Source organism: Rhyacophila brunnea, unplaced genomic scaffold (assembly GCF_057557595.1).
Source record: "Rhyacophila brunnea isolate RB1 unplaced genomic scaffold, BYU_Rbru_1.0 scaffold_12, whole genome shotgun sequence".
Classification (NCBI taxonomy): Eukaryota; Metazoa; Arthropoda; class Insecta; order Trichoptera; family Rhyacophilidae; genus Rhyacophila; species Rhyacophila brunnea.
In genome coordinates, this window is record NW_028232774.1 from 880678 (window position 1) to 907358 (window position 26681).

A 26681-nucleotide genomic window follows, 5' to 3' on the forward strand; every position below is an offset into this window, starting at 1 on the left:
CTCACACTATGTAACCACTATTTTCTACGTTGAACATCGTGACACATTTAAATACCTTTAACTCCGCGTTGCAAGAAAAAAAAATATATGCCCATGATATGGTAAAAAGTTTGAATGGATTTCAATTTAAACTCAAGTTATTCCTTCGACAACACTATCGAATAACAACGTGGACCACTTTCCAACTTTGAAGTTGCTGAATATATCAGAATATAAATTTAAAGAATATGGTAAAATTATTAAAGCTCTGAATGACGATTTTTCACAAAGATTTGGTGACTTCCGAAAAATTGAGACAAGTTTAGCAATAGTACGCGATCCATTTTCAATAGATATTGATAGTGTACCGACAGAGCTACAACTTGAGATTATTGATCTGCAGTGTGACACTGCTTGCATCGTCGTGAAGAAATCTCCAAATTTTACAATACCATTAATTCACACAAATTCGTTATTTTTGGATCAACTTATATATGTGAACAAACATTTATGATCATGAACCTCAATAAAAATTCTTTATGATCAAATATCTCCGATGCCCATTTACAAGCAGTTTTGAAAATATCAACTACAAAATTAACACCTGAATTTAAAAAAATGTACAACAGTTTCATTCTTCTCATTAATTTTTTTGTAATGTTTATTTTTCGTGATAATAAATAGTATATATCTAAAAATGGTATTTTACTTGCGGCCCGCCGCTCATTTTGAATTCTTGAATTTGGCCCTTCATCCAAAAAGTTTGCCCCCCCCTGCTCTAATGCATAGTGCGGAGATATAAGCGTGCCTAATGCTTATTCACTCGCACTTATGGTTCGTTTTTTTTCGGGCCTTGGTTGTATCTAATTTGATTTAGCCGGTGTGCCACAATAAATGGCATGGCAGACCGTGAGTTGTTTGTTAATGTTGAATTTTAACTTTAACACAGACTATCGGTTGTTTGCAATAGCGGCGGTTTTTAAAACACGGATGGTACTGTAGCTACTTTAAAACTGTTTTATGTAATCATTTACACAGTGTAGTCAATTTTTAAAGATAATTTGCATGACTCGACTGATATCAGTGGAAATCGTAAGGTGTTTTTACGTGTTGTAGAGGGTTTTGATAAGCAGAAATAACATTAAATAGATCTTATTTTTAAAATAACATAAGTAACTGTTTGTGCACTCCCACTGAAATCAATTTTGAGAACCGCCGGCCACCACTGACAGCTAGTGATAATATATATAAATACTATTAAATTATCATGAATTACAATTAGTTAATGACGGAGTCCTTTGATAATGAACCCTTATAAAGGATTCGGTTTTCTGGTTACAAGCGTCATCAGATTTCAGACATGGACATGGCATTGTCAATTTTATTGCTGGTGCTGGGGGTCCACCTTGCTGAACTGAAATGATAAAACAATTTGGTATTAACATAAGTAGATTGTATTTTTATTTTAAATATTATGTAATTAATTTATTAAAAAAAAACTATATCTCAACTTGGACCATCCTCTTTAACAGAGCTTTCCAACTGATGTACTGTGAATAATTGGGAAGTTGACAAAAGACATCGTATAGCAGTGGCAAAGAGTGGAGGTACGCTGTTAAGATCCACCATAAATAGTGCACACTAACTTTGTCAGTTGAATGTATTTGTTTTCATTGAACTAATACTACAATGTGTAGATAGTGTTATAGTGCGACTTAATCCGAGCCTATAATAATAATTAAAAAATATTCATTTATCTACAAAATATATAAAATTATGCCATTAACATTAAACCATACATAATTGTAGATATTTTATAGACAAGTAGAAGAATATTTTGTATTGAATCTAGTTTGGAAGTCTGTGAAGTGTGAGGAAGACTCTGTGGAGTCCCACATGATCGGACATGGTCGAAAGAAGAAAGAAAAGAAGAATAGTTTGGAATATGCAGGGCTAAATGATATATAAATAATTACAAGATAAAAAGAACTTTTTATATACGTTTTTAAATTTTCCGTTGAATCATATAAACTTGACAATTCTATGTATTAATAAATACTTTTTTTTGTACTTCATAGAAATACTGAATAAATATAGAATACTGAAATGTCATTTAGACACAGTTCGTCTTAGTTTTAGTTTTAAGAGTTTTAGTTTCAGTTGAGTATGAGACTTTATCGAGTTGGCGTTAGTCTGAAGTTCGACGCATGGTATGAGATCTTGCCGTCCGCTAGCTAGTTCGTAGTCTTGCTACGTATGAAATCATCACCTCGGACGTCGCGACTCGCGTATGTTTAGTAATACTACGGAATTAGTTTCAGTTGAGTATGACATTTACATCGAGTTGACGTCAGTCGCAAGTCCAGGAATATGTACTAGTATTCGAGTTCTGATAACGCTAACTGACTACGCGTTTATCTGGTTTTGTCACGTTGAGTTTCTCGATTTTTTAGTGTTATAATTGGAACTTATAAACATAAACTGAATTCAAATTGTATGCGTGATTGTATAAATGGATAATAATTATATTATACTTAATAAACAATTTGTGTAAAAATGGCTACTAAAAGGTTAAGTTTCGTGTGGAATCGTTCCAAAGAAATAGTTACAAATTATGCCATCTGTAATATTTGTAAAATAAAAAATTCATACAAGTCAATGTCAAATTTGAAGAAACTTTTACAGCGCAAGCACCCAACTATTCATATTGAATTTGCCAGGCAAAATATAGCTCCACCTGTAAATGAAAATGCTTTACAGACAAATGAAACCAGTGCTTTTAATGCTTCAGTATTTTCTACTGAAACAGGTGTGACTAGTGCCATAGTTCCAGCTGTACCTGTCTCGAAAATGGGACTTTTCGAAAAGCGGATGTATTTTTAACGATTCTATTATAGCCGATATTTCAAATACTAGTAAGTATTTTGGAACAAGTTTCGACACTAAGTATTTTTTAATACTGGTAGTAAGTATACTTAGTCTTCAAAATCGACCAGTTTCCCCACCTCTAAAATGTATTCAATTCTGCTTAAAGATGACTAAAAGTATTAAAAGAATGCATTGTCGTCGTGTTCTGATATATTCTATAAGTTTCAAATGTCTAGATAGTCGGGAAGTTAGTTAAATCTTCCAATACAAATCTTGGTCAAACAAGAAATTTTTTTTACTGGACAAACAAGAATACGAGCTAATAAAAACATGGTAAAAACTAACCAACACCACCTATATGTATTCTTAATTCAACGAAAAAAAATAAGTATGAATGAAAAAATGTGCACCATTTTTGTCGGATCACCCACAGCATACCTAACTATTATGGCTTAGTTTAGACAGGGTTTAATTGAATTTTAAAAACTAACCAGCATGAAAACGAATAAGTATGACTGACAAAGTTTACTTTGAACTATTTATGTCAAATCTTAACAGCCTATCTCCACCCCTCGCCACTGCCCTTTTAGCGTAGCTAGTCGATATTACAATAAAAGATATATTATTACTTCCTGTTTCCTCGGTACAATTATCATCGGATTGTAGCAGAGACTGTGGCAATTCTGGTGGTTTTGTGATGGATTGTTTCTTCGGTTCTGAAATGATAAAACATCTTTGCATCAATGAAAGTAAAACGAAGATCATTTTATGTTTTTAATTAACTATTTCTTTTATTCAACGAATAATTCACAAGATTTAAGAATGTACTATTCTAATTAAAATTGCCAATAGTAGCTTGATTTGGAAGAGCGCTGATGAGCAGGTATTAACCGGGTGGCGGCCAATGACGTCTTAAAACGCGAACTTTTCCGTGAACAGAATGCCACTCATACAAAAATGACGTCTTTGGACGTCCCGCTTTAAACGGGATTTTACATAAACATTTAACGTAAAGCAATTATTTTAAACATACAAATATGTTGAACACACAACATATATTGGGAATATCGTCACATACTCAGAATTGAAACAGAATTCGTTTTTACCACTTGAAACGTAAATTGATTAAATTTTTTTATTTTTGCAATAAAACTCGCAGAGCGCAAGGTACTGCCATACATACACTAACCGGCAGTAAAAAGGTTAAGGGCCTATAGTTAAAATTTGTCGTAATTAGTATGTCACCTAGTAGCATAGTGGACAATGCGCACGGGGCGTAAACCCAAGAGATGCAGGTTCGATTCCTGCCGGGTGTCTTCCTTTTTTCAAAAAGATTTTTTCTATTGGTTATACTATATTTTCTCAGAAAATTATGTATGTTCAATTTTATGTTTTATTTAAAAAACAAACCCTAATCCAGCGATTTCCAAACTGGGAGGCGTGGAGTGTTGCAAAGGGAGGCGCGAAAAGTTTATCACAAATGTAGCCACAGGTTTGCAGTTTGCAAATGCATAGTTTATAAAGATCCTGGGGCCCGGGCATAACATTAAAAAAACTTTGTTCCAAGACTATTAAATATTTTAAATATGTAGTTGTGCATTGCAATTTGATGTGATACCTATATGATGATTGCTATAGGTACTTAAATGATAACTCTCATAAATAATTTAGGAAACACTACTTTAGAGCACCACACTGCCCTTAACCTCAGTTATAGGTAGGTGGGCCCGCTTCAGGATGTGGGGCCCATGATAGAATCCATTTGTCAATGAACGATGATGAATTTGGATTGACTACTATTGAAAAGGAAAAAATTGATAGAATTATCGTGTGATAATTCATTGAAAAAACCCTAATTCAATTTTGATTGAATCAAAGTGAAGAAATAATGTTATACTTTGTCAAGAAAAGCAATGCAAGTTGTAAATTAAGTACTGCTATACCATTCGTAACATCATAGTTTTATGTGAAACGGGATTTTCTGCATTAGCTGCAATGAAATCCAAATATCGAGCCCGTTTAGTAGAAAATGCGCTTTTTTTGCTAAGAAACAAGCACATCCATCGCATGAAAAACAAATTAATTTAAAAATTAATATAATAAAAGTAGTTAATAGTAAAATCTTGTTTATTTTTATACTTAATTAAGTTTTTTTCTTTGTTGTATTAAGTAGTACATTTTTGGTTATTTAAAAAGGTGTCTGGATTATTTAATGAAATAAAGGGGGGGGAGGCGCCAAGATTAGATTTTTTAAAAAGGGAGACGTAGTAACATAAAGTTTGGAAACCACTGCCCTAATCTATAATTTTAAAGAATTTAAAGGCCAAAGTGGAGCAGTACACAGAAAATATATTACAGGCGATCCACGACTTTCGTACATTCTACTTTTGTACAATTCGCTATTTCATACATTTCTTAAAATTTAGATGTTTGTCAATAATGCAAAAAACTGTATTCTTCCATGCAGTCGCTACCCTCTTCTCTGCTCCTCAAAATATTTCGACTGTATAAATTTATTAACATGAGTGAGAAACGGAGAAACTGCAATGTTGATACCGACAAAAATAAATTAAGGACTCTCTTCATACGATCGAGACAAAGATAGAAATAATTTGGCATTCTGAAAGTAATCGAATTTTTTGTTTCAATCGGCCATTCGTATGACTTGACTATGATGGAAATATATCTTCAAAGATTGTTTCCAAAAGGCACGACACAGTGATGGATGAAATGGAGAGTTCTTTACCATCATGAATTGATGATAAACGTCAAAAAGATTTCCCTGAGTTTTTCAATTATTCAAGATATGGCTCTTAGTTTGCGTGAAGAAGACTCGATTAAGAGAAAAGTCTAACATGGAATTTCAAGCAAGTAATGGCTGGTTCGAAAAAATTTTAAGTGAGGTATTCTTTATATGAGAACCTCAACCTGGCTTGCCTGTTCTTTAAGCCAACCGGATTCCGGCGTCCTGGAAGGCCGCTAAATACTATCTATCGGAATATTGGTATAAACTGGAACGATGCAAGAAGACTGGCGAGTGACAGGGATTTTTTTAGGCACCGCATGACCGCCATATGCTTCTTCAACTAAGGGACAGATATGGCCGAAGAAAAAGAAGATTCTTTATATAATATTTAATTCAATGGAGAAGCTACCAGTGCAGATAAAGATGCTAAAAACGAATTTATTTCCTAATTTTTAAGTATTGCATGTAAGTACCTATAAATAATATTATATTAATATAAATGCATAAAAATAATTGGAAATATTTATTTGGTACATAGCCTTCATTGCCCAGCAGAGCGGTAGCGTGTCGACATATAACATCGTGGGTTTCGGGTTCGAATGCTAGGTCTGGAAAATTTTAATGGAATGTTTTCGATAATTGTTTTTTTCAGAGTATGGATTGTGTATTCATACATTTTGATGCATCATTATCACAAACTAAGATTATATTAGGTAAAATTAGGTTAGGTTAGGTTTGGTTTGGTCTAAAAAGGAAGTTATCAAATCTCATGACGGCATCTGCGGCACATTTACCAAAATGGGTCTAGGCAGCTCGAGGAATGAGCCACTGACGGGACAGTGTCTGTAGCACGAGACACTAGTGGCTCCAACTGAAGGTGCCCATTCATTTATATGTATATCCAGTGTCTCATATGAAACGGCTCTAAGATTTTCGACTGCAATCGAATAGGTCTGCTACTCAATATTACAAATAAACATAACTAACAATGTCTTCATACTTGGGATGAAAAGACATGGTTTTGCCAATACACTGAGTCTAGAGTTACGCAGTCTGTGCTGGTGTTCAAAGTGGAGTGAGCATATTCTTCGATTTAAATAGACGAAAAACGGCTCCAAGTCTGTAACACTTCTGCCGCTGGCTTCTACCCATGTCACAAAACGTTCATAAAACTTCTTAGGGTTTGGATAACGATGTAAGGTTACGTCTGAAATTAGAAATATTATAATAATTAATATTGCATTTATATTTATTACACATTGGATATAATGTGTTTAATAATGAGTACGTTTGAGTACGATAACCTACCGCGATCCCTTTGACAACCGTCCACCCAACAGAGTTTTGACATTATTGGATAAAATTGTAATCATATATCTGTAGAGAGGTGCTTTTAAATGATCAATTAGATAATAATGTACAAATTTGTGTTCGTTCTCTACGTTCAGATGACATTTCATGAGGACCATAGACTATCAAGTACTAACAACTTATGTCGCTTCAGTTTGAATTATCCATAGACTAATATACAGAATTATTGGTATTTTTTTGGCCATAGAAGGCGGTTTGGCACAAACGTTTGATATTATTTTATGCCCCTGTTCCACTGGCACGCAAGTCAGACGATTTATCTCTCGAACACATTACAATCTTCCGACTTTTTTTCGGGTGAAGCAACCCAAATATACGGCCTGGCCTGCAATTCATAAGTGCAAGAACGTAGTGGTCGAGCGGGGACGTCTTGCGAAACTCAGTGCTCGGCCATAGTGATTTGGCGGGCGCGGCGCGGCGGCGTCTTGCGAAACTGAGTTTTGTAAGACGCTACTAATTCATTTTTTATTCAAGCACATACATTACTGTAAGATTTAATTTAATTCCCGTTATCCAAGTTTATCAACCACAGCAAGAAGGCAATCCCAAAAATGATGTTTAGCTGTCAACAATGACATTAATATGGACGAAGCATCTAGAAAATAAAATGACACTCACTTTGTGACGGGTCTGCCGGATGGCGAAATTCATATTTTAATATCGGTATCCTACGCTCAAATGAACATTCTGCTTGCAAGCGGTCTGGCGACACCGCTGGGTCTGCCCATACAAAATTTCTGACTGTCAGGTTTCGACTCCACCGTTATTATTGTGTTACAAAATGCCAATGTGCCTAGTTAAAAATTGTAAAAAAATCTACTAAACACTCCAAGAAAGATGGGATATCACTTTGCATGTGTTAGTATTATTTATAAAATGCCATTTTGAGATATTGATGAATGTTTATTCAATGCAATTGAATGACAGGAACCATTGGACAGTCAGTCGCCTGTGATTCGCTGAGCTCACTGGCGTTTAATCTCCGAGAAGTCGTAAGTAACCGAGAATCTGTTTCTAACGCAATGAGTCATGACACTAATACGCCATTACAATAAAGGTTATATTACTATAAATTATCGAAGCTTGTATCGCATAATGGAAACGGATACGTCAATGGTCACGTGACATCTACCTATACATCTGTGAACGACTTTCATGCACAATTTCTCGTGCGCGCCAGGTATGAAGTGAGTCGTCCATTTAATATGTCATTGGCTGTCAATATAAATAATGTTTAACGCAGTAATATAAATTATTGTCATCTTGAAACATGGAAAACGTAAGTACGGTAGAGTCTCGATTATTCAAAGTAATTGGGCATGAATATAGTTTGGAACAAGAGGAAAAATTACAAAAAGTAATCACATTACTTCTATAATCCCTTATAGTCCAGTGCGTAAGCATTCATCAACGGACTGCGGGTTCGATACCCGGTAAGATCACAATGCATTGTGATTCTTTCTCAAAGCTTGGGTGTTTTATGTAGTTGTTTCATTTCCAGTACGACTTACACTCATCATTGCCTGTCGTAGATTTCAAAAAGACTAATATAATATGTATAATAAACCTATATAATTTTTGAAAAAAACATCTTTTCCTGAATTATAATACTAGTAGGTAAAATCATTATAGGTATTATAATGATTTTTTTCCATCACAGAAAATCGCGAATCAATGATAAAATTGCGATCTCACCAGTAATTTAACTCCAAAAGGGCATCTTTTCCTACACAAGGGTATCTTATGATCATAAAAAATTTTGATCGTAAAAAACAACCAATTAATTTTTTTTTCTTTCGACCATGTCCGATTTTAATAGGATCATATGGACCTCCACAGAGTAGAGGTTTGTAGTAACAGATTTTGTTTTTTTACGAGAAATGGATGTCAGCCACTTGCTCAACCTATTAAGAGCGGAATTAACTATAGACAATCCTGAGTATAGAGTTAAGGAATCCTTAACCATAGACTACTTTTGTTATGAACACGCCCCCTTCTGTATTACCATTTACCACTGACAGCTGCTGTCAAAATAAATTCGCATGTCTATAAAACAGTCCATACACTCAAATTCATTTAACAATGTATCTCAATATGGATATTGATAGTGTTAATTCATTTGGCATGTACTTGCAGAATATTATTTTACTTTTATACGCCAGCTCGCAGAAATACAAGATGCCGTGATAGAATGACACTTGACGCTAGTGTTACCATGTTAAAAAAATATCTTGCGGTGCCTGTGGAATCATGTACGAGGGTGGGTCAATAAGTCCTTAGAAAAGCCGACAGGTGGCGCGACTAGTACTGTAAGCGGTTTGTTTTCATGCAGCGGCACTACCGATTCAGTATGCTGCGAAGTTTCAATCAGATTGGTCGGGTTGTTGTGTGTTTCTCGTACATTTAAAAAAAAAATTTGCTTTACAAAAATGGAGAAAATTGAGTTTAGAGCTGTTATTAAACATTTTAATATAAAAGGGTTAACAGCAAAGGAAATAAAAAATGAGTTGGATTTAGTTCACGGCACATCTGCTCCTTCACTTGCAACTATTTATAACTGGTTAAATGAATTTAAACGTGGTCGTACATCAACAAAGGATGAACCACGCTCAGGACGTCCTGTAGAGGTGACTACACCAGAAATGATCAATAAAATCCACGATATGGTGTTAAGTGACCGAAGATTAAAGTTGAGTGAGATAATTGAGGTTACAGGGATCTCAAAAGGTAGCGTCATTTCTATTTTACAAAAATTTCTGCAAGATGGGTGCCGCGTTTGCTCACAGTCGACAATAAACGCAATAGGGTGGTGGCCTCTAAAGCCCTGTTGTCGCTCATGCAACGCAATCCGGATGAATTTTTTCGTCGCTTTGTGACTGTAGATGAAACATGGATACACCACTATACTCCCGAGACGAAAGAACAGTCAAAGCAGTGGATTGCGAAAGGCGAACCATGTCCAAAGAAGGCGAAAACCGTAAAATCAGCTGGTAAGGTTATGGCTACTGTATTTTGGGATGCACGTGGAATTATTTTCGTTGACTATTTGGAAAAAGGAAAAACAATAACAGGGGATTATTATGCATCTTTATTGGACCAGCTAAAAAACAAAATTGAAGAAAAACGGCCTCATTTAAACAGGAAAAAAATCCTCTTTCATCAGGACAATGCCCGTGTTCACACATGTTTACGATCAATGGCTAAAATTGAAGAATTGAAGTTCGAATTGGTCGAGCACCCACCGTATTCGCCAGATTTAGCCCCCAGTGACTTTTTCCCAAACTTAAAAAAATGGCTAAGTGGACAACGTTTTTTTTCAAATGAAGAAGTCATCGATCGGACAAATGCTTATTTTGAGGACCTTCCGAAAACTTATTTTTCTGACGGTTTAAAAAAAATTGAGAAACGTCTAACCAAGTGTATTGAGCTCCAAGGAGATTATGTTGAGAAATAAAAAAAAATCCAAAAATAAAAACTGTTTTAATGCTTTTTTCTAAGGAATTATTGACCCACCCTCGTATAATGACTTATAACGGAAACATAAGAGTATTATAATTAAATATTAATATGTATTTATAGTTATTGCATTTATAAAATGCAGTTGTCATATTTTTGTCATCGTTTAACAATTATAAAATAATTTACCTAAACTATAGGAAAGAGAATTTTTAAATATGATATTATTTTCAATAGAAAACGACAATGTTTCTGCATAGTGTTTTCTGCTAAGGAAATTTTAGTTATGACAAATGTTTCTGCATTCCGCTCTAGGTCCATACCCTGACAGACACAAATTGAAAAACAATATGTGTACTTGCCAGACCCAGGATTCAAACGTGGGACCCACGGCATTATAGTCCAACGCTTAAGCCGCACGGCCACCGTGGGTGTTTACCAATTAATACTAAATTTATTATTGATGAATGAAATATTAACAACTTTTCGGTGCTTAATTTGGTTTGTATCCATTCAATTAACATTATCTAGGTGCCTAACAATTATTTTTACTCAATCAATCCTAAAAATATTTTTCAAGCCATAGTCGACCGTATAATATATATATTATATTTTAAGGTGGGATTTCAATCTCGATACCTCATGACTAGACTTGGGTATTTCCATAGAAAATCTAGATCTCGAGATTCGGGATTTCCAGAAAAGAATTCTCGAGATATCGAGAATATTAAAAAAAAAAACTTGTAAAAATGCTAAAATCAGTGTAAAAACAGACAAATTCCAAAAAAAAATATTTTTTTGTTTATATAAGTAAGAAGACAAAAATAATTCAAAACGTTGCTTATTAACCCATAGGCGTCCGACTTTCCGAAACACACATTGGTCATTCAATCCAAGTTTATTTTTGTTTGTAGAACAGTAAAATGACTTCCAATAATCAAATATCAATAACTCAGAATATGTACTTGATATCAATTGATTTTTGGAACATATATAAAAAAAGGATGGTATATTATAATTTCAGAGTTATAAAATTAATAAAACACATGAAAATGGAGATAGGGAGGTTCAAAGTTAACAAACCTATTTTAATTTTTTTATGACAGATTAAACTTCTATGCTAAATAAAATTATATTTACACATAAAATATTAAAAAAAGCATATATAATATGAGATAGGGAGGTTCAACGTTAACAAACATATTTTTTTTTACATATTAATTTAAAAGCTAAATAAAATAATAGTTAAATATACAGCATTAAAATATGTATATATAATGAGATAGGGAGAAACAAGACATTTAAAAAAAAACATAAAATAGTTTAAAGTTGCTAAACTAAATAAAAAATAGTTTAGTACTTTAAAAAAATATAATTATACATTAGAGTCCGTTTAGGTGTGAAACAATTTAAAACATTCTGGCAAATGGAGAGCGATTTTGCATTTTTCACACTCCCATCGACACTCCTTTCTCCCCTTTTTTTGTTACTTGCACACTTTGCACTGTCGAGTCTTGTATTTGTACTTGTATTATTTTGTACGGTGCTGGCGATGAGAATCGGAAAATGACCCCAGTTTTTCACCTCTAGTCTCATCGGAGTGACCCCTGAACTGCGACGACCTGTGGCGTGCGTTGGTAGAGTCACCCTTTCTAGAATTTATTCTGCCACGTTTACCCTAAATTCATTGTAGTGCAGATTGACTTGAAATTTTTTTTTATATATCTGATGGACATTGAACATTGCCATATCAGCTATATAATAGAATTTTTTTTTATAGCCTTTAACATACCTGCGCATGATCTGAAAAGAAGCTAAAGTTTGATCGTGCCGATCGACAACACCCATGCATTTATTATTGTCAATAATAGCCTGGGGTTTGACGATTGGTAGAAGAGTTTTTCGATCTGTCTTGCCTGTCGCAGTCATGGACAAATCTTTATGGTGGTTGAAGATCACTGTGACCAGTTTACGGTCCATCCACTGTATTGCCATAAGCCCATGACTACTAACAATATGCAGATCCTCGTTTTACCTTCTTTTTGCCTTTCATTTGAACAGGCATGTTTTTTCGGTTCGGTCTCACTGTACTTCCGCGGTTCGTCTTTCCATTCTTTAGTCTGAAATAAAGGTCGGGAGATGAATACCAATTATCCAGTTAAAGGATATGTCCATCAGACTCATACCCGGCCAATAGGTGATGGACAATTGCTTCACTGGACAGGAGGGTCTGATCTCCGACCTTTTCTCCAGTATAAATATTGAAATCAAACACGTACCCCGAGGAAGACTCGCAAAGTTTATAAAATTTTATGCCGAACCGGGCTTATTCCAGTTAAATTGAACATATGAAAGATGCCCCCGGAACTTCATTAAACTTTCATCCAGTGAAATATTCACCTCCGGTTTATAAACTTCTCGAAATCTATGCCTCAAATGATCAATAACAGGACAAATCTTTTTAGATCGATCTCCCGGTGCTGCTATTGCATCATCAGCAAAATGCAGATACCGAGAAAGCAATGTAAATCGATTCCGTGGCATTACAGTTCCAAAAAAGGGTGACTTCCTAATGGACCAATAGGAGTACACAGTCGGCTTCAGTTGGGTTCCCATCAGAATGCTGAGAGCAAAATGAGCTTCTAGCTCATCAGCTGTTGTGTCCTTCCAGGTAGGTTCCGCTTTCTGTAAAATTCTTGCCTGGGCGTATCTGAAACAAAAAAAAACGGAAATAGAGTAAAATACGATCTTATTATCTATTTCACAGCCCAAAATTAGATCTAATAATATCCTAGTAAGAATCCAGTAAGACACTAGAATTCGATTTATATTGATAAAAATACGAACTGAGGCAACGAAACCACATTATGATAAATAAATACATTCACCATAACAATTTGTTTACATCACTTATAGTATCATGACATAATAATTGCAAAATATGTTATTATCATTACCTGTTAGTTTCAGTTGCGATCATAGGCCAAAATGCAGCTGTTTGAAGATTCTATAGGCCGTGTATTCAATTTTCTCAGCCTCCAGTGCTAGATCTGCAGTCCTGCTAATTCCTGGAACTCCAGTAAATGGAATTAGTTCCGTTTCCGGAGTTGCATTCCACTGCCATGCACTGTTATGCACTGTCACACTTGCGCCGTCGGAATTTTCATCGTTGGACGAAGAATCCGAGGAATCATCGGAGATAGGTGGATTAAGAAGAAGGCCGATATCCTCCGAATCACTATTATCCGAATCCTCCATAAATTTTTCAATTTCCGCGTCTTCCAAACGAGCAATTTCATCGAATGTATACGAGCGCGAAGTTCCTGCCATATCCTCTCAAACTATGATTTATGTATGGTCCTTTGTTCTCAAATGTATCAATATTACAAATTGATAATTTTTAAAAACGTTCCCTGTTTTACCCTGCATCTAAAAATATTTCGAAGCATTTGTAAATAGCATATCAAGTGGCTGTTTCGACAGATGTTTACGCTTGACGGGCGAAACTCATAAAAAAAATGGTCTTCGGAATCCCGCGATATTTTCAAGTATTTTTTAAATTTATTATTTGGTTGAAAACTTCGCTAATCATTGATTTGTAGAGTATAGGAAGCTGTTTTAAAATATATTAGATCAACAATTTAAACAATAGATGTCACATAATCACAAAAAAATATATTTAAAAAGGTACTCAATTCAATACGTTATTCGCAGCGACACTTTCTCATGGTGATACATTTAAAAATACAATAATTTATTTATTTGGTAAGAAACCTTGCTAATCATAATTTTATGTGGTACAGAAATCTTCTTCTTAAACTTATTTAATTCATTATTTTTTCGATAGATGCCTATGGACGTCCCAAAAAATTAACGAAAACGTGCCTCCTCAGACGCGTGAATTTCTCGTGCTTGGTACAAAAGACAAAAAAATTCCGCACGTGAAATTCTCGTGCATGGTCGGCTATGGGTTAAAATAGGATTTCAAAAAACACAGACTGTCAATGGCTGCGTAATAATGATTTTATTGCATTTCAAACATGTTGCTTCATCTCCAAATCGTTTGAAAAGTTTCCACACTCGGTCGTATTCATTTTTAGAACTCATGATTTTTAATGCTGAAAATTTAACATTTATTTGAACTTGTTTTTAAATAGAATTAAGTTTAACTCACTGAGTAGCATAATTATTGTTTCGCGGATTATTATGTGCACCCACGGTGGCCGCGCGGCTTAAGCGTTGGACTATCACGCCGTGGGTCTCAGGTTCGAATCCTGGGTCTGGCAAGTACACATATTGTTTTTCAATTTGTGTGTGAGTCAGGGTATTGACCTAATAGATTGAGCAAGTGGCTGACATCCATTTCTCGTAAAAAACAAAATCTGTTAATACAAACCTCTACTCTGTGGAGGCTCATATGATCCTATTAGGATCGGACATGGTCGAAAAAAAAATTCATTCTAACTTGTGTATACAGAATGGATCATACTATTTAGTAGGTACGGTGCTATTTGACAGGTTGTGAAAATTAGGAAACGTCAAAGAAGCTCCGCACCGCCGTGTACTTCGTATTATTTCCGGAAGGTTCGCTTCTATCGTTCAACTGCGAATGCATATCCGGCAAGCAAGCCCTGACTATTCCGTTTGGTAGGTACGTTACTTAAAAATATTACTCACGTTCCTCTTGCCAAACAATAGAAGTTCTAGGCCGCAGCAACTGAGGCTGTTGCCCCATCGTCAAGGATGATTCTGCACATTCAACTGAAATCGTGCAATGTTCGCCATAATTAGTAATCGTTGAAAAATAGTTTACCATACCTTCTTATTTTGGTAGTGTGCAGTATAAATTCGGCCCCTTAGAGTCAAAGAAACGTATTTCATTTTTCTCTACTTTACAGAAGACCTCAAACACAAGTAAATTTACATTCCACAGACATTAACAAGAGAGTGTTTGCAGGAGATATGTATTGTCTTATCTTTTATCCATTGAATTTTTTGATAAGTTTCTTTGTCACTTAACATAACATGTCATTTAATGTCGAGTACCATACATAAGCGCTCTAAGTTTAAATTCAAGCATACACGCTCTAAGTTTAAATTCAATAATTCACTTATAAAACTGCATTACAATGTCTAAAAACATCGTCAATACCGTGGAAAATGTGGATTTGTTGTGTATCATAAGAAAGCAGTCAGAAATGATTGCCATTTTGTTAAAAAAGGTAGAATCAATCGAAAAAATTCTAACCGATCACCAAATTTATAATAAAAATAAATCAGTGTCAATAAAAACTGCAATTAAGCCCAGTGCAATTGTAGTTGACGCACCATTGCCAGCGACATCGCCTACACCGGCAGCGCGTGCACTAGCGAAAGACACTGTTTGCTTCTCGCTCTCGCCTCCTGTGCCGGCACCGCGAGCAACACCGCCACCAACCTATGCAAGGACGACACGGTCGCAATCGAAAATTAAAACAAAAATACTATGTGAAGGATCATATATTAAACCAGGGTCCAGTACCGTGCCAAATAATGTAGAAACATCTTCACAACCTCTAATAAAAAAACCGTGTGATAAGGCCTCAGATAAGACCTCAGCAGCAAAAACAAAAACAGACGACGGATGGGCTACCATTTCACGGAAACGCCGAGTCGCCGTACGTGGAAGTCTCGAAGGACGGGTTAAGCCAGTGATGAAACACTATCATTTTCACCCGTTTCACCGAGACACTACTAGCAATGATCTCCTGACATTTTTAAAAAAGTTATGTACCGCTGAATTTACAGTAGTACGGATTAAATCAAGAGGGGACTACGCATCATTCAAGGTGGGTATCCCTTCTGACGTTACTGATACTGTTCTGAAGGCTGAAAATTGGCCACGTCACTCATTTATAAAGGAATGGGTGGCAAATGTGGAAACCCCGAGGTTACCAAGTAGCTGATTTCGGAATAGTAACCGCTCTAATGAGCTGTTTTTCTACTACCAAAATGTCCGTGGCTTGAGAACTAAAACTGTGGAGTTTTCGAGTGGCGTTTTGGTTGATGATTATGATGTCATAGCATTAACAGAAACGTGGCTCAATAACAGTGTTTTCAGTCATGAATATTTTGGTAGTGAGTATACAGTCTTCAGAAGGGATCGAGACTCCGGAACAGGCCACCGGCAGGGTGGAGGCTGTCTTTTGGGAGTTAGAAATATGGAAGGGTTACGGGCCGAACGTTTTCATGTTTTGGAGACTCTTAATGAGGACCTTTGGGTAAAACTAACCTGTAACGGAATGACCACGTATGTTTGTGTCGTGTATTTTCCTCCAGCGAGTGAATTGGAGATGTTTAAACTATTTGTTGGGAAAATGTTGTCTAGCGACATCTTAATTAGGGATAGAAGGATTATTGTAATGGGAGATTTTAACCTGAATTCAGCGCGCAGTAGTGAAAGGGTCAAGAGCGAACTCGAATTTCTGTGTGCTGTTTTTGGATTTTCCCAGTACAATGATGTTCCTAACTCTGCTAATGGGTTTCTAGACAGGATTTTTAGCAACGTTAAAATATCGATTTCGCGATGTATATCACCGATCGTACGAGAAGATGCGTATCACCCTACTTTATCTTTTTTACACGATTTTCGTCCAACTCTCATTCAGAGGACTAACATTCCCTCACACAGAATAAATCTGCAGAGGGGGTGGAAGTTTGAAGGGGGAAACTTCGATTTACTTTACTCATTAATGGGTGAGGTAGATTGGAGTGAGTTGTATGAAATTTGTGACGTAAATGACGCGGTACAGCACTTTTACAACATTATTTATAATATTTTTGACCAGTGTTTTACAAGGAAGTCGCCATGTCGTGGTGGAAGGCGATACCCGAGGTGGTTTTCTCGGGAAATTGTCGGGGACATTAGGGTCAAACATTATTACCATAGAACTTGGAAGACTAAGCATATTCAGCAAGACTATGAAATGTTTAGTCTTTATCGCTCAAGAGTGCGGCAAGCTGTTCGACTGGCCTATCGAGCGCATATAGAAACGGTAGAAAATTGCATCCGCGAAAATTCTAAATCGTTTTGGGACTATGTTAAATCTTTAAGAAGGGATGGTGGGTTTGCCAATTCAATGAGTTGGAAAGGCGAAGAGGTGACCGGATCTGGAGTGGCAGAAGCATTTGCCGGTCACTTTAGGTCTGTCTACGCAAGTAGTAGTCCGAATCTGGATGTTGCCTCAACGTCAAGAAAACCATCACGCGGTGCCCAATCTATTGATATCCTTCCGATTGATGTTGCTATTGTGTTTAGGTTCATTAAAAAGCTAAAGAACACACGATCTTTAGGGCCGGATAATCTCCCAACATTTTTTTTAAAGGGGTGTATTGACTTTATCAAAGGCCCGCTTTCATATATATTTAATCTTGTGATGGAGACGGGTATCTTTCCCGAATTGTGGAAGATGTCAAAGGTTACTCCAATCCATAAGAGTGGTGCTGAGTCATCAGTGGAGAACTACAGGCCGGTGGCTGTTCTCTCGGCACCCGCAAAAGTTCTTGAGATGATCATGCATAACATGATTTATCCAAAAATTGAGTCATTTATAATGAATGAGCAGCATGGATTTAGAGTTGGCCGATCAACGGAAACTAACCTGATGGTATTTGTAGATTATGTGTCGTCAGCACTAGATAGAGGCCATCAGGTTGACTGTTCCTACAATGACTTCTCAAAAGCGTTTGACAGAGTCGATCACGACATCCTGTTGGAAAAACTCCAACTAATTGGATTGTCCGATCGTTTTCTGAAGTTATTCGGGAGCTATTTTAGGAATCGTCAACAATACGTATCGTATGGCGTCTATCAGTCACAGATGTTCAATACATTTTCTGGTGTCCCTCAGGGCTCAAACTTGGGGCCATTGCTGTTTACGATTTTTATAAATGACATAGCAATGGTCATTAAAAATGCTATGTTTTTGTTGTTCGCTGATGACCTGAAACTCTTCATGGAAGTTGTCACCTTGGACGATTGTCGTCAACTCCAACTTGATATAGACAATATATTAGATTGGGGCAGGCGTAACAAACTGGACTTCAATATTGAAAAATGCAATATTTTATCATTTACCGGAGCCTCGCGAGTATTATTTTTCCAATATTCGATGAATGGCAGAGTTCTTTCGCGAATACCATCTGTAAGGGATCTTGGCATTACGTTTGACAGTAAGCTGTCATTTAGTGGTCATATAGCTATCATTTGTAAAAAGGCGCTACAAATGTTGGGCTTCGTCTTGCGTACTTCCCGGGTCTTTTCGGATGTTACTGTATTAAAAATTCTTTATAATTCCTTAGTGAGAAGCCGGCTTGAGAGTGGGTCGATTGTTTGGGCCCCGCATCAGTTGAAATATGACCTTATGGTGGAGCGAGTTCAAAAGAAATTTTTGAGACTCCTTTATTTGAGGTTATATGGATATTATCCATGGCTTTATCCAACTGACTTTCTCTTAGGTATGCTAACATACTGTAGTTTAAGTGCTAGAAGATATCAATATTTGGCCACGTATTTTTTTCGACTAATACGTGGTGTGAATGAGAACTCTGCCATTCTTGGTAATATTGACTTGTGTGTCCCTGATAACTATCTTAGAAATCGGGAGCATCAGTTGTTTGTTCTCCCGAGGAGCAGAACTAACCTGCCATTGGTGATGCCAATTGGTAGAGCAATAACTCTGTTCAACCAAATTGCTTCGGATGTTGATATATTCCATCTACGTGAGAATGAGTATAGGTGGACGTTATTTTATAAATTCTTAAAATAGGGTCTGCTTAACTCATCCGGTGTACTTCCTTGTACCTATATACTTCATATTTTTTGTATTTACACATTTATACTATAGAATAACTTAATATTGCATAATTACAATATTACATAATACTTTTTTAATAATATTTATTTGTTGCTAAATGTCATGTTGTGAACGTCTTAAACTTATAATTTGTAATGTCCACAATATGTAAAATAAATTAAAATTGAAATTGAAAAATTGAAATTGAAAATAAATCAAAATTGTTAAAAATTAAGATAGGTTTCTTCAGTGCTCGAAATGGAAAATTTCACGAACGGGAACGCTCGACAATTTTCCAAAAATGTGTGATATTAGATATAATAATATCTGTAACATAAAAATATCTTTTAGTTTTACATGATGTACTTTTTTCATCATCATCTTCGCCCAATACGCTGTCGGCTATAACAATTAGTGGTAACATACAAATATAGAGTCATTTTAGTTTACGAAATCGTTTTCTAAAAAATACATTAATAATTATACAAATATAAATAACTAAACGTATATGAATCTAATTGGAGTGGGAAACATTATTAAAATACATGAAATAATAGACAAACTAATCACAATCTCCCATTGGTTTTGTTAGCAGTTTGAATAAAAATATGCAACTAGGAGTGGATAGAAATATGAGTGAAGATACTTCGGTTTAAACAAAATACATGCCGCTTTTTTCAAAGCTCTGATTTTTCGTAAATTCGAAATATTTTGATTATGGTAAACTATTTTTAATCAAATTAAAATCCATCGTATACGAAAAAGCAAGGGCATGGTTTTTAATAAATTAATTAAAAAAGTATGTAATACGCAAGATTTACAAATGTAGCATTCTTATTAAATATGAATCATTTTAAACAACCTCAGAAGTGTAGGTACATATTATTAGAAAAAAAATATTTTCATCATGTGGACATGTAGGATAATTAATTATTCTAATAGGTTTCCAATGTTATAGAAATTGTTATATACAGGGAAATTTTTCATATATATTTATCTCATTGGATTCTGATTGATTTATTTAAATATTTTTATTTCGTATTGTACCTTAAACAATACAAAAAATTTTAACATGCATACGATGTTCACGAATATGTATCTATATTTATTATGGAATTATTTGATTTAAATTATTAAATGTATTATTATATTAGTTTAACCATTAAAAACACAGTTCATTCAACCCGAAAAATATCCATATAAAATTAAAACAATAAAAATATATGAGGAAATGATATTTATTTTTTTTGTCACTCAATGTAAAATATTATAATAGATTAGGATAAATAATTATTAACTGGCGATTCCGTAACGATGAGTAGGTAGGTAAAACAGCAAATACGTATGTTCTGGTTACAGGGAAAAGCATGACTGTATTTACTATTTAATATGAAATATTTGACCCCCTTAGAAATTATTAAACAACAATTTAAGCTATTAAGTAGGTACCTACAAAGAGTTTTTAAACGATGTCAGAGCACAAGTTTTTCGGAAATTTAAAAATTTAGCAAGCAGCTGCAATAGTTAGGTTTTTTCATGTATGCAATAATAATTATTTAGAACCCAAACCATCAACCTTGGTCGATCCAGTGCTGGATGAAGGCCTCCCTTATTTTATTCCATCTCTCTCGGTACCTACTTAGTTTTTCACTGCAAAGTATTTCCGCTGAACTTCACCAATTCACCAATAATGTAAGAAATATAAAAAATAAATTAGTGTAGAGCAGCAAAGCATGGGGGTTAGGTAATGGGAAACCAAAAAAACACAACTTAAAATGATTAAATTTGGAAAAATAAGGAGCATAATTTTGTCGCTTCCTCTGATGAAAACGCTTATCATTGGCTGCATACAACTTAATATTGATAAACGACCAATGAACGACCCCGATTGCATTATGAAATACAAAAACTATGAACGCGTCAAACCCATGTAAATTTCGCTAACATAATAATATGATAAATGGACAATTCGGTCAATTATGGTTGTCTCGATACAAAATTTAAAGTTTCATTACAAAGAAAAATTGCCTACCACTGCCGTATTGATCATAAACGTGCTCAAGAATTTCAACCCTCGGTAGGACAGATATAGTATACATATCTCGGTAGATACTTAGGTAGGGCACGTAGTTTTATTCACACTATTTTTACTATGTTATTTTTGTGCAATATTTAACAAATTAATTAAGTCATTTATACAGTAAAGATAATATATGTATTTAATGTGTTTCATTTAAAAAATTAAAAGTTCCAGTGAGCATTATAACTATTACGTTATTAACTCACTATATTTAGGCATGAACCTTAACCTTAACTGTATTAACCTTTTCCACTCGAGATTTTTTTTATAGGTACATACCACCCACTCGAGACTTTTTTCCGTACAAAGCATAATTTCAATATAAAACATTTAATTGATGACAAAAATGTAAAAAAGAAAATTTTTTTTTTATTCTGTAAAATAGATTTATAATGAATATACTGTACTTATTTTTAGTTTATTTATAATTCTTCATTGTGTGGTATTTCACAAAGCAATCTCCAATATGTAATCCTGGCTTATCACAGAATCGTAATGAAATAGCGGTATGTAGAGAAGTGGCTATGTAAATCGTCCAAACATATAGTTATGAGTCATGACTGTAAATATGATACAAATGAATTGCCTTCAAATACACTTGTAATATAAGCGGCTGTCTCGTAAATTTCCTAAATTAGTTTCGGGCTCATAACAACTCAATCCCAGTGCGGTACACATTATCAAAAGATTTCTCAAAAAATAATAAATCGATACGTAATAATTTTCATTTGACTCATTAGAGTATTTCACATTATGTAGGTTCCGAATCGGCATAATATACTAGTAAGTATTGTCATCAAAAACAGTCTATTCAAATATAAAACTGTAAACTATACGAGACGCCCCTGCGCAAGCGAGAACCAATAAAAAATATAAACACACTTCAAAATCATGCGTGACAAACACTTCACTCTAGTCTGGGAACGTTCAATAAATAAAATTTATGTGACAAAAAAACATTGCTTGCAAAGCGACGACCTACGAATAAAAAGAGAAGATTCCGATAAAAATACTATGTTGAAATTACGCACGCAGTATTCTTTTGCCGACTTCGTTCTCAGATAAATGTAATAACCTATTATTATTCATTCTAACTTGATTGAAATCGCATTATAAAAAATTCTGAAAATATTACAAAAAATGATTTTATAAGCGTGCCGCCGCTACGGCGGCACTCGAGTAATACGGGAAACTTGTAATGCCGCCGATATGGCGGCACTCGAGTGTTAAGGGTTAAAATAATATGTATGAACTTGCAAAAAAATAAGTGTCTCCTTTTATAAATTAACCCTTTTACTCCCATTCGGCCGATATTTCGGCCCACCATACCTATGCGAAAACTCCATCTGGGCCGATCCATCGGCCGAAAGTTTGGAACCAAATTTACGATTTATTCCAAATTTTTTCCCGTCATATTTCGTCTCGTGTAGACAAAGCATTATATTCACTGTGTGTTGGGTGTGAGTAGCATTTATTTTAGTGTCCGCTTTATTTATAATTATGTCTTACCCTATTAACTCACAAGTCATAATTGCTCTGCTGTCGAACTTGAGACCAAAGAGGGTCATAAAAATAATAAAACATTATTAATTCGGTTAATTAATATAAACACATTTTAAATTCTGTTATTTCTTTTAGTTGTTTTATGATTCATATATCAAATTACAAAATAAATTTTGTAATATTTGAACTAACAATGGATGCCACTGTACTTTTGGTAAGATGGTGAAAAAATACATGAATATAAATATTATTATAAATGATTTAGTGCTTTGACTTATTTTTTGAAATTACTTCATTCCCATATCAGTTAGTCCTCGATACTGTATCGTATTCTCTTGCAATTTCGTGAATTGAATAATATTCTTGAATACCTTGACACTACAGGCGGACCTCGACTTACGAACGTTCGACTTTCGCACAATTCGCTATTTCGCACATTTCAAAAAAAAAATCGTTTTTTTAAAACGTCGCGCTGGCCGTGGGGTTAAGATATCCCCTTCTCGCTCGCTCACAAGCAAGTGCATTTCTTGCGTCACTTGCATCCTGCTCACACCCGTCACTTTGCTTGTGAGCTAGCTAGGATAGGTTTAGTCTTGCGCAGGAGCGCGTGCAGGCGTTGTCGTGTTGTGCGTTTTGCTAATTTTCTTCATTTGAAATATTTCACCCTAAAAATTTATAAACATGAGTGAGAATTGAAAAAACTGCAGTGTTGATACGAACAAAAAGAAATCAAGGACATATAAACTTCACATGACGTTCTGATTGCGGTGAATCTTTTGCTTCAATCGGACGTTCGTATGATACAAATAGGTCTACTACGATATGTTCAATTTTGAAAAATAAAAATGAACTTAAGGAATACGTTCAAAATTGTGGAAATATATTATCTTTAAAGGTTGTTTCCAAAAGACACGGCATAGTTATGGATGGAATGGAAAAATATTTGTCATTATGGATCGACGACCAACATCAAAATGATGTGCCTCTGAATATTTCAATTATTCAAGCGAAGGCTCTTAGTTTGTACGAAGATTGGAAGGCTAGAAAAAGAAGATTCTAACACGATTTTTCAAGCAAGTAACGGTTGGTTTATATTAAATTCACTGGAGAATCGGCTGATGCGGATAAAGATGCTGCAAAAGAATTTATTTCCTCACTATCCAAAATTATTGAAGATGGAGAATATTCCTCTAGCCAAATATTTAATGTAGATGACACAGGTTTATTTTGGAAAAAATGCCTAGTCGTACATTCTTATCTAAGGAAGAATCAGTTGCCCCTGGGCATAAACCATCTAAAAACCGATTGACATTGCTTATTGGTGGAAACTTGGCTGGTGATTTAAAATTGATGCCAATGTTAATTTATCAACCAGAAAATCCCAGAGCATTGAAAGGGAAGGATAAAGAATTGCTTCCAGTAATCAAATAAAAAAGCCTGGGTTTACTGCGTTAATATTAAAAGATTGGTTCACTTTACATTTCGTGCTAGCAGTTAAGCAATATTGTAAAGTTAATGATTTACCATTTAAAATAAGAAAAAGAAGAGTGGCAAACAGTTAACTCTTGATAACTTTTTAATGGAAACACCCGCATACCCCACTTAAACATGTCTCTTAAACATCTTATATTTACTTGATAAATACATATTTCAAAATACACACAATTTATTTTTTTTTTACTTCCCTCTACTTTCGAACATTCAACATTCGCACATCTTTTCAGGAACCAATTATGTGCGAAAGTCGAGGTCCTCCTGTATACGATTTTTTTTGATTACTTTATAAAAATTCTATTTCATAGAGAAATAATAATATGTTTATTTTTTTTCTGTTACTACATAAGGATAGATTATATTATAAAATTTGATATATCAATTATAAATAAAAAAATGTTGTCACACTTGTTTTGTTGTTCAAACATAGTTTTATCCGTTCATTTCTAAATAAATATTGATACATTATTTTTTTCTTTTGTTTTATTGATGTAAACTATCAATTTTATTACTTATTATTGCTTTATACACCATTGAGAACACACAAAAAAAGTTTCAAATTTTTAAAACATGTGTAGAATTAGTTATTTAAAAAAAACTAAATCGACGATTTTTTGTCAAAAAACGCTTGGGAGTTTTCGCATAATATGCTAGGCTAAATCAGCTGGGAGTAAGAGTTTACTACAGTAAATCTACATTCCAATGTAAAATAGCTTCCAACCTTTCCTTACAATCATAAAAACCTTTTTTTTTTCAAAATACATTATTGTCCCATACTGGGACAATGCAATAAATCTTACTCAGCCCCAGTGCATTTCTTTGTATACATTTTTATTGTTTTATCACCATTGAGGAAAAAGGGTCTGTCTATTGTTGCATTCAAGGCCAAATTCTTTGAAAACAGTATTGTCTTGAAAAAAGGTTAGTTCTCAAACAAGTTGTCTTACACTTACTCTATCACTATTTCAAAAAAACAAAAAAACTTAAGTACATTATGTATGGGTCATAGAAAATTCAGTGGTTCTAAACCAGTAAAATTATTTTTTAATAAAAAAAATTATTTATGTTTTTGTACCTTTGTACCTATCAATTCATTTTCGTAAATTTTAAATCTAACCCGGAACGTAATAATATTAAGTATGACGCTTGAGGATTTTACTAGACGACTCGCTGTCTGTCGGATATTTTACGAACCGGTACGCCATTTTCGAGGTTTTAACGAACAGGAACGCCATCCTTGGAAATCCCACGAACAGGAACGGCGCTCCGGGGCGTTCCGCTCCATTCCGAGCGCTGGGTTTCTTTGACTCTAAGGGGCCGAATTGTACAGTATTTATTGATCTGATATTTATAAAGAAACAAATGTAAATCAAATAGCTTAAAGAAGCACAACACAATTAGGACTGATAATTTTTTTCTTACCTGGAATATGTAGCGTTGGTATCGCCAATATGTTGAGTCTATTATTACGCATTCGATACTTATACTCAAAGTGAGAATCACATATCCGACGGTGCTTACGTATAAAAGTCGCATCTAATTGTTTTATATCGACACGGCTGACTCGTACCCACTTTAAAAATCTAGCTGTTTCTGTCTCTGGGTGTGGATATCTGTGAAGCACTACTCCACCTGAAATATAAAATAATACAAAATTACTACATATTTTTGAGACCCCACGGAGCGGGGCTTATACCTACAGACTTTTCTACAGGTCTTTGAATAATATTCATATTTGAGAGGAAGCTTGACGTATTATTGTATGTGGAAACGTTTTTTGGGACCGCGAAGTCCCACATTGAAATTGGTGCAGATGTATGAATTCTCATACATTCAAATGTAATATTGTACACAATGTACACAACTTACGTCTAAAAACAACACATCCATCCACGGCACACTTTTTGTTTGACATTGTTATATATCCACAATAACTTATAACAAAAAATTAAGAAATTATGTATAAATATGGGCAGTTTTACTTCATAAAATTTCAAAAATTTTCAAACGACGCTAGCTGTCAGGTGAAAAGAACTTGAACTTGTCAGTTTATTATTATTATCTATGCTTCTCAGTGTTGCCAGGGTGGAATTTAATATTCAGTATTATTTGCATTGATTTTGTGATTTCTTCCTAAAATAAATACATTTTAATTAGCACGATAAAAAAAAATATTTTTTCTATTTTAAATATTAACACGAAATTAACCATAATAGATACAAATTTTCAATATTAATCCATTATTCGAATTTGACTTTGAAGTCCTTGAGAGAGGATTTGTTCTTTCTTCTCCGCGTGAGGTTATATTCTACTAATTTATTTTCCTTTTTCTTGTCGTTGGTCATTCCTC

General features: G+C 34.6%; 1 protein-coding gene across 6 annotated transcripts in view; it reads right to left on the reverse strand.

The window, feature by feature from the left end:
* The window catches only part of LOC147077620 (uncharacterized), a 36859-nt gene extending 10462 nt beyond the window's left edge, over positions 1-26397 (reverse strand). For 3 of the 6 annotated variants that reach the window (XM_085960594.1, XM_085960593.1, XM_085960598.1), the window contains exons 1-5: positions 26201-26395; positions 25754-25963; positions 15098-15181; positions 3477-3563; positions 1256-1393 (exon numbers count right to left, since the gene is read on the reverse strand). In XM_085960594.1, the coding sequence (XP_085816720.1) occupies positions 1256-1393; positions 3477-3563; positions 15098-15181; positions 25754-25963; positions 26201-26246 (565 nt within the window). In that variant the 5' untranslated portion in view covers positions 26247-26395. Of the gene's footprint in view, positions 1-1255; positions 1394-3476; positions 3564-6593; positions 6801-6901; positions 7079-15097; positions 15182-25753; positions 25964-26200 lie in introns of those variants that run through there. The other 3 variants (XM_085960597.1, XM_085960596.1, XM_085960595.1) reach the window with 3 other exon arrangements.
* Positions 26398-26681: the final 284 nt, after the last annotated feature.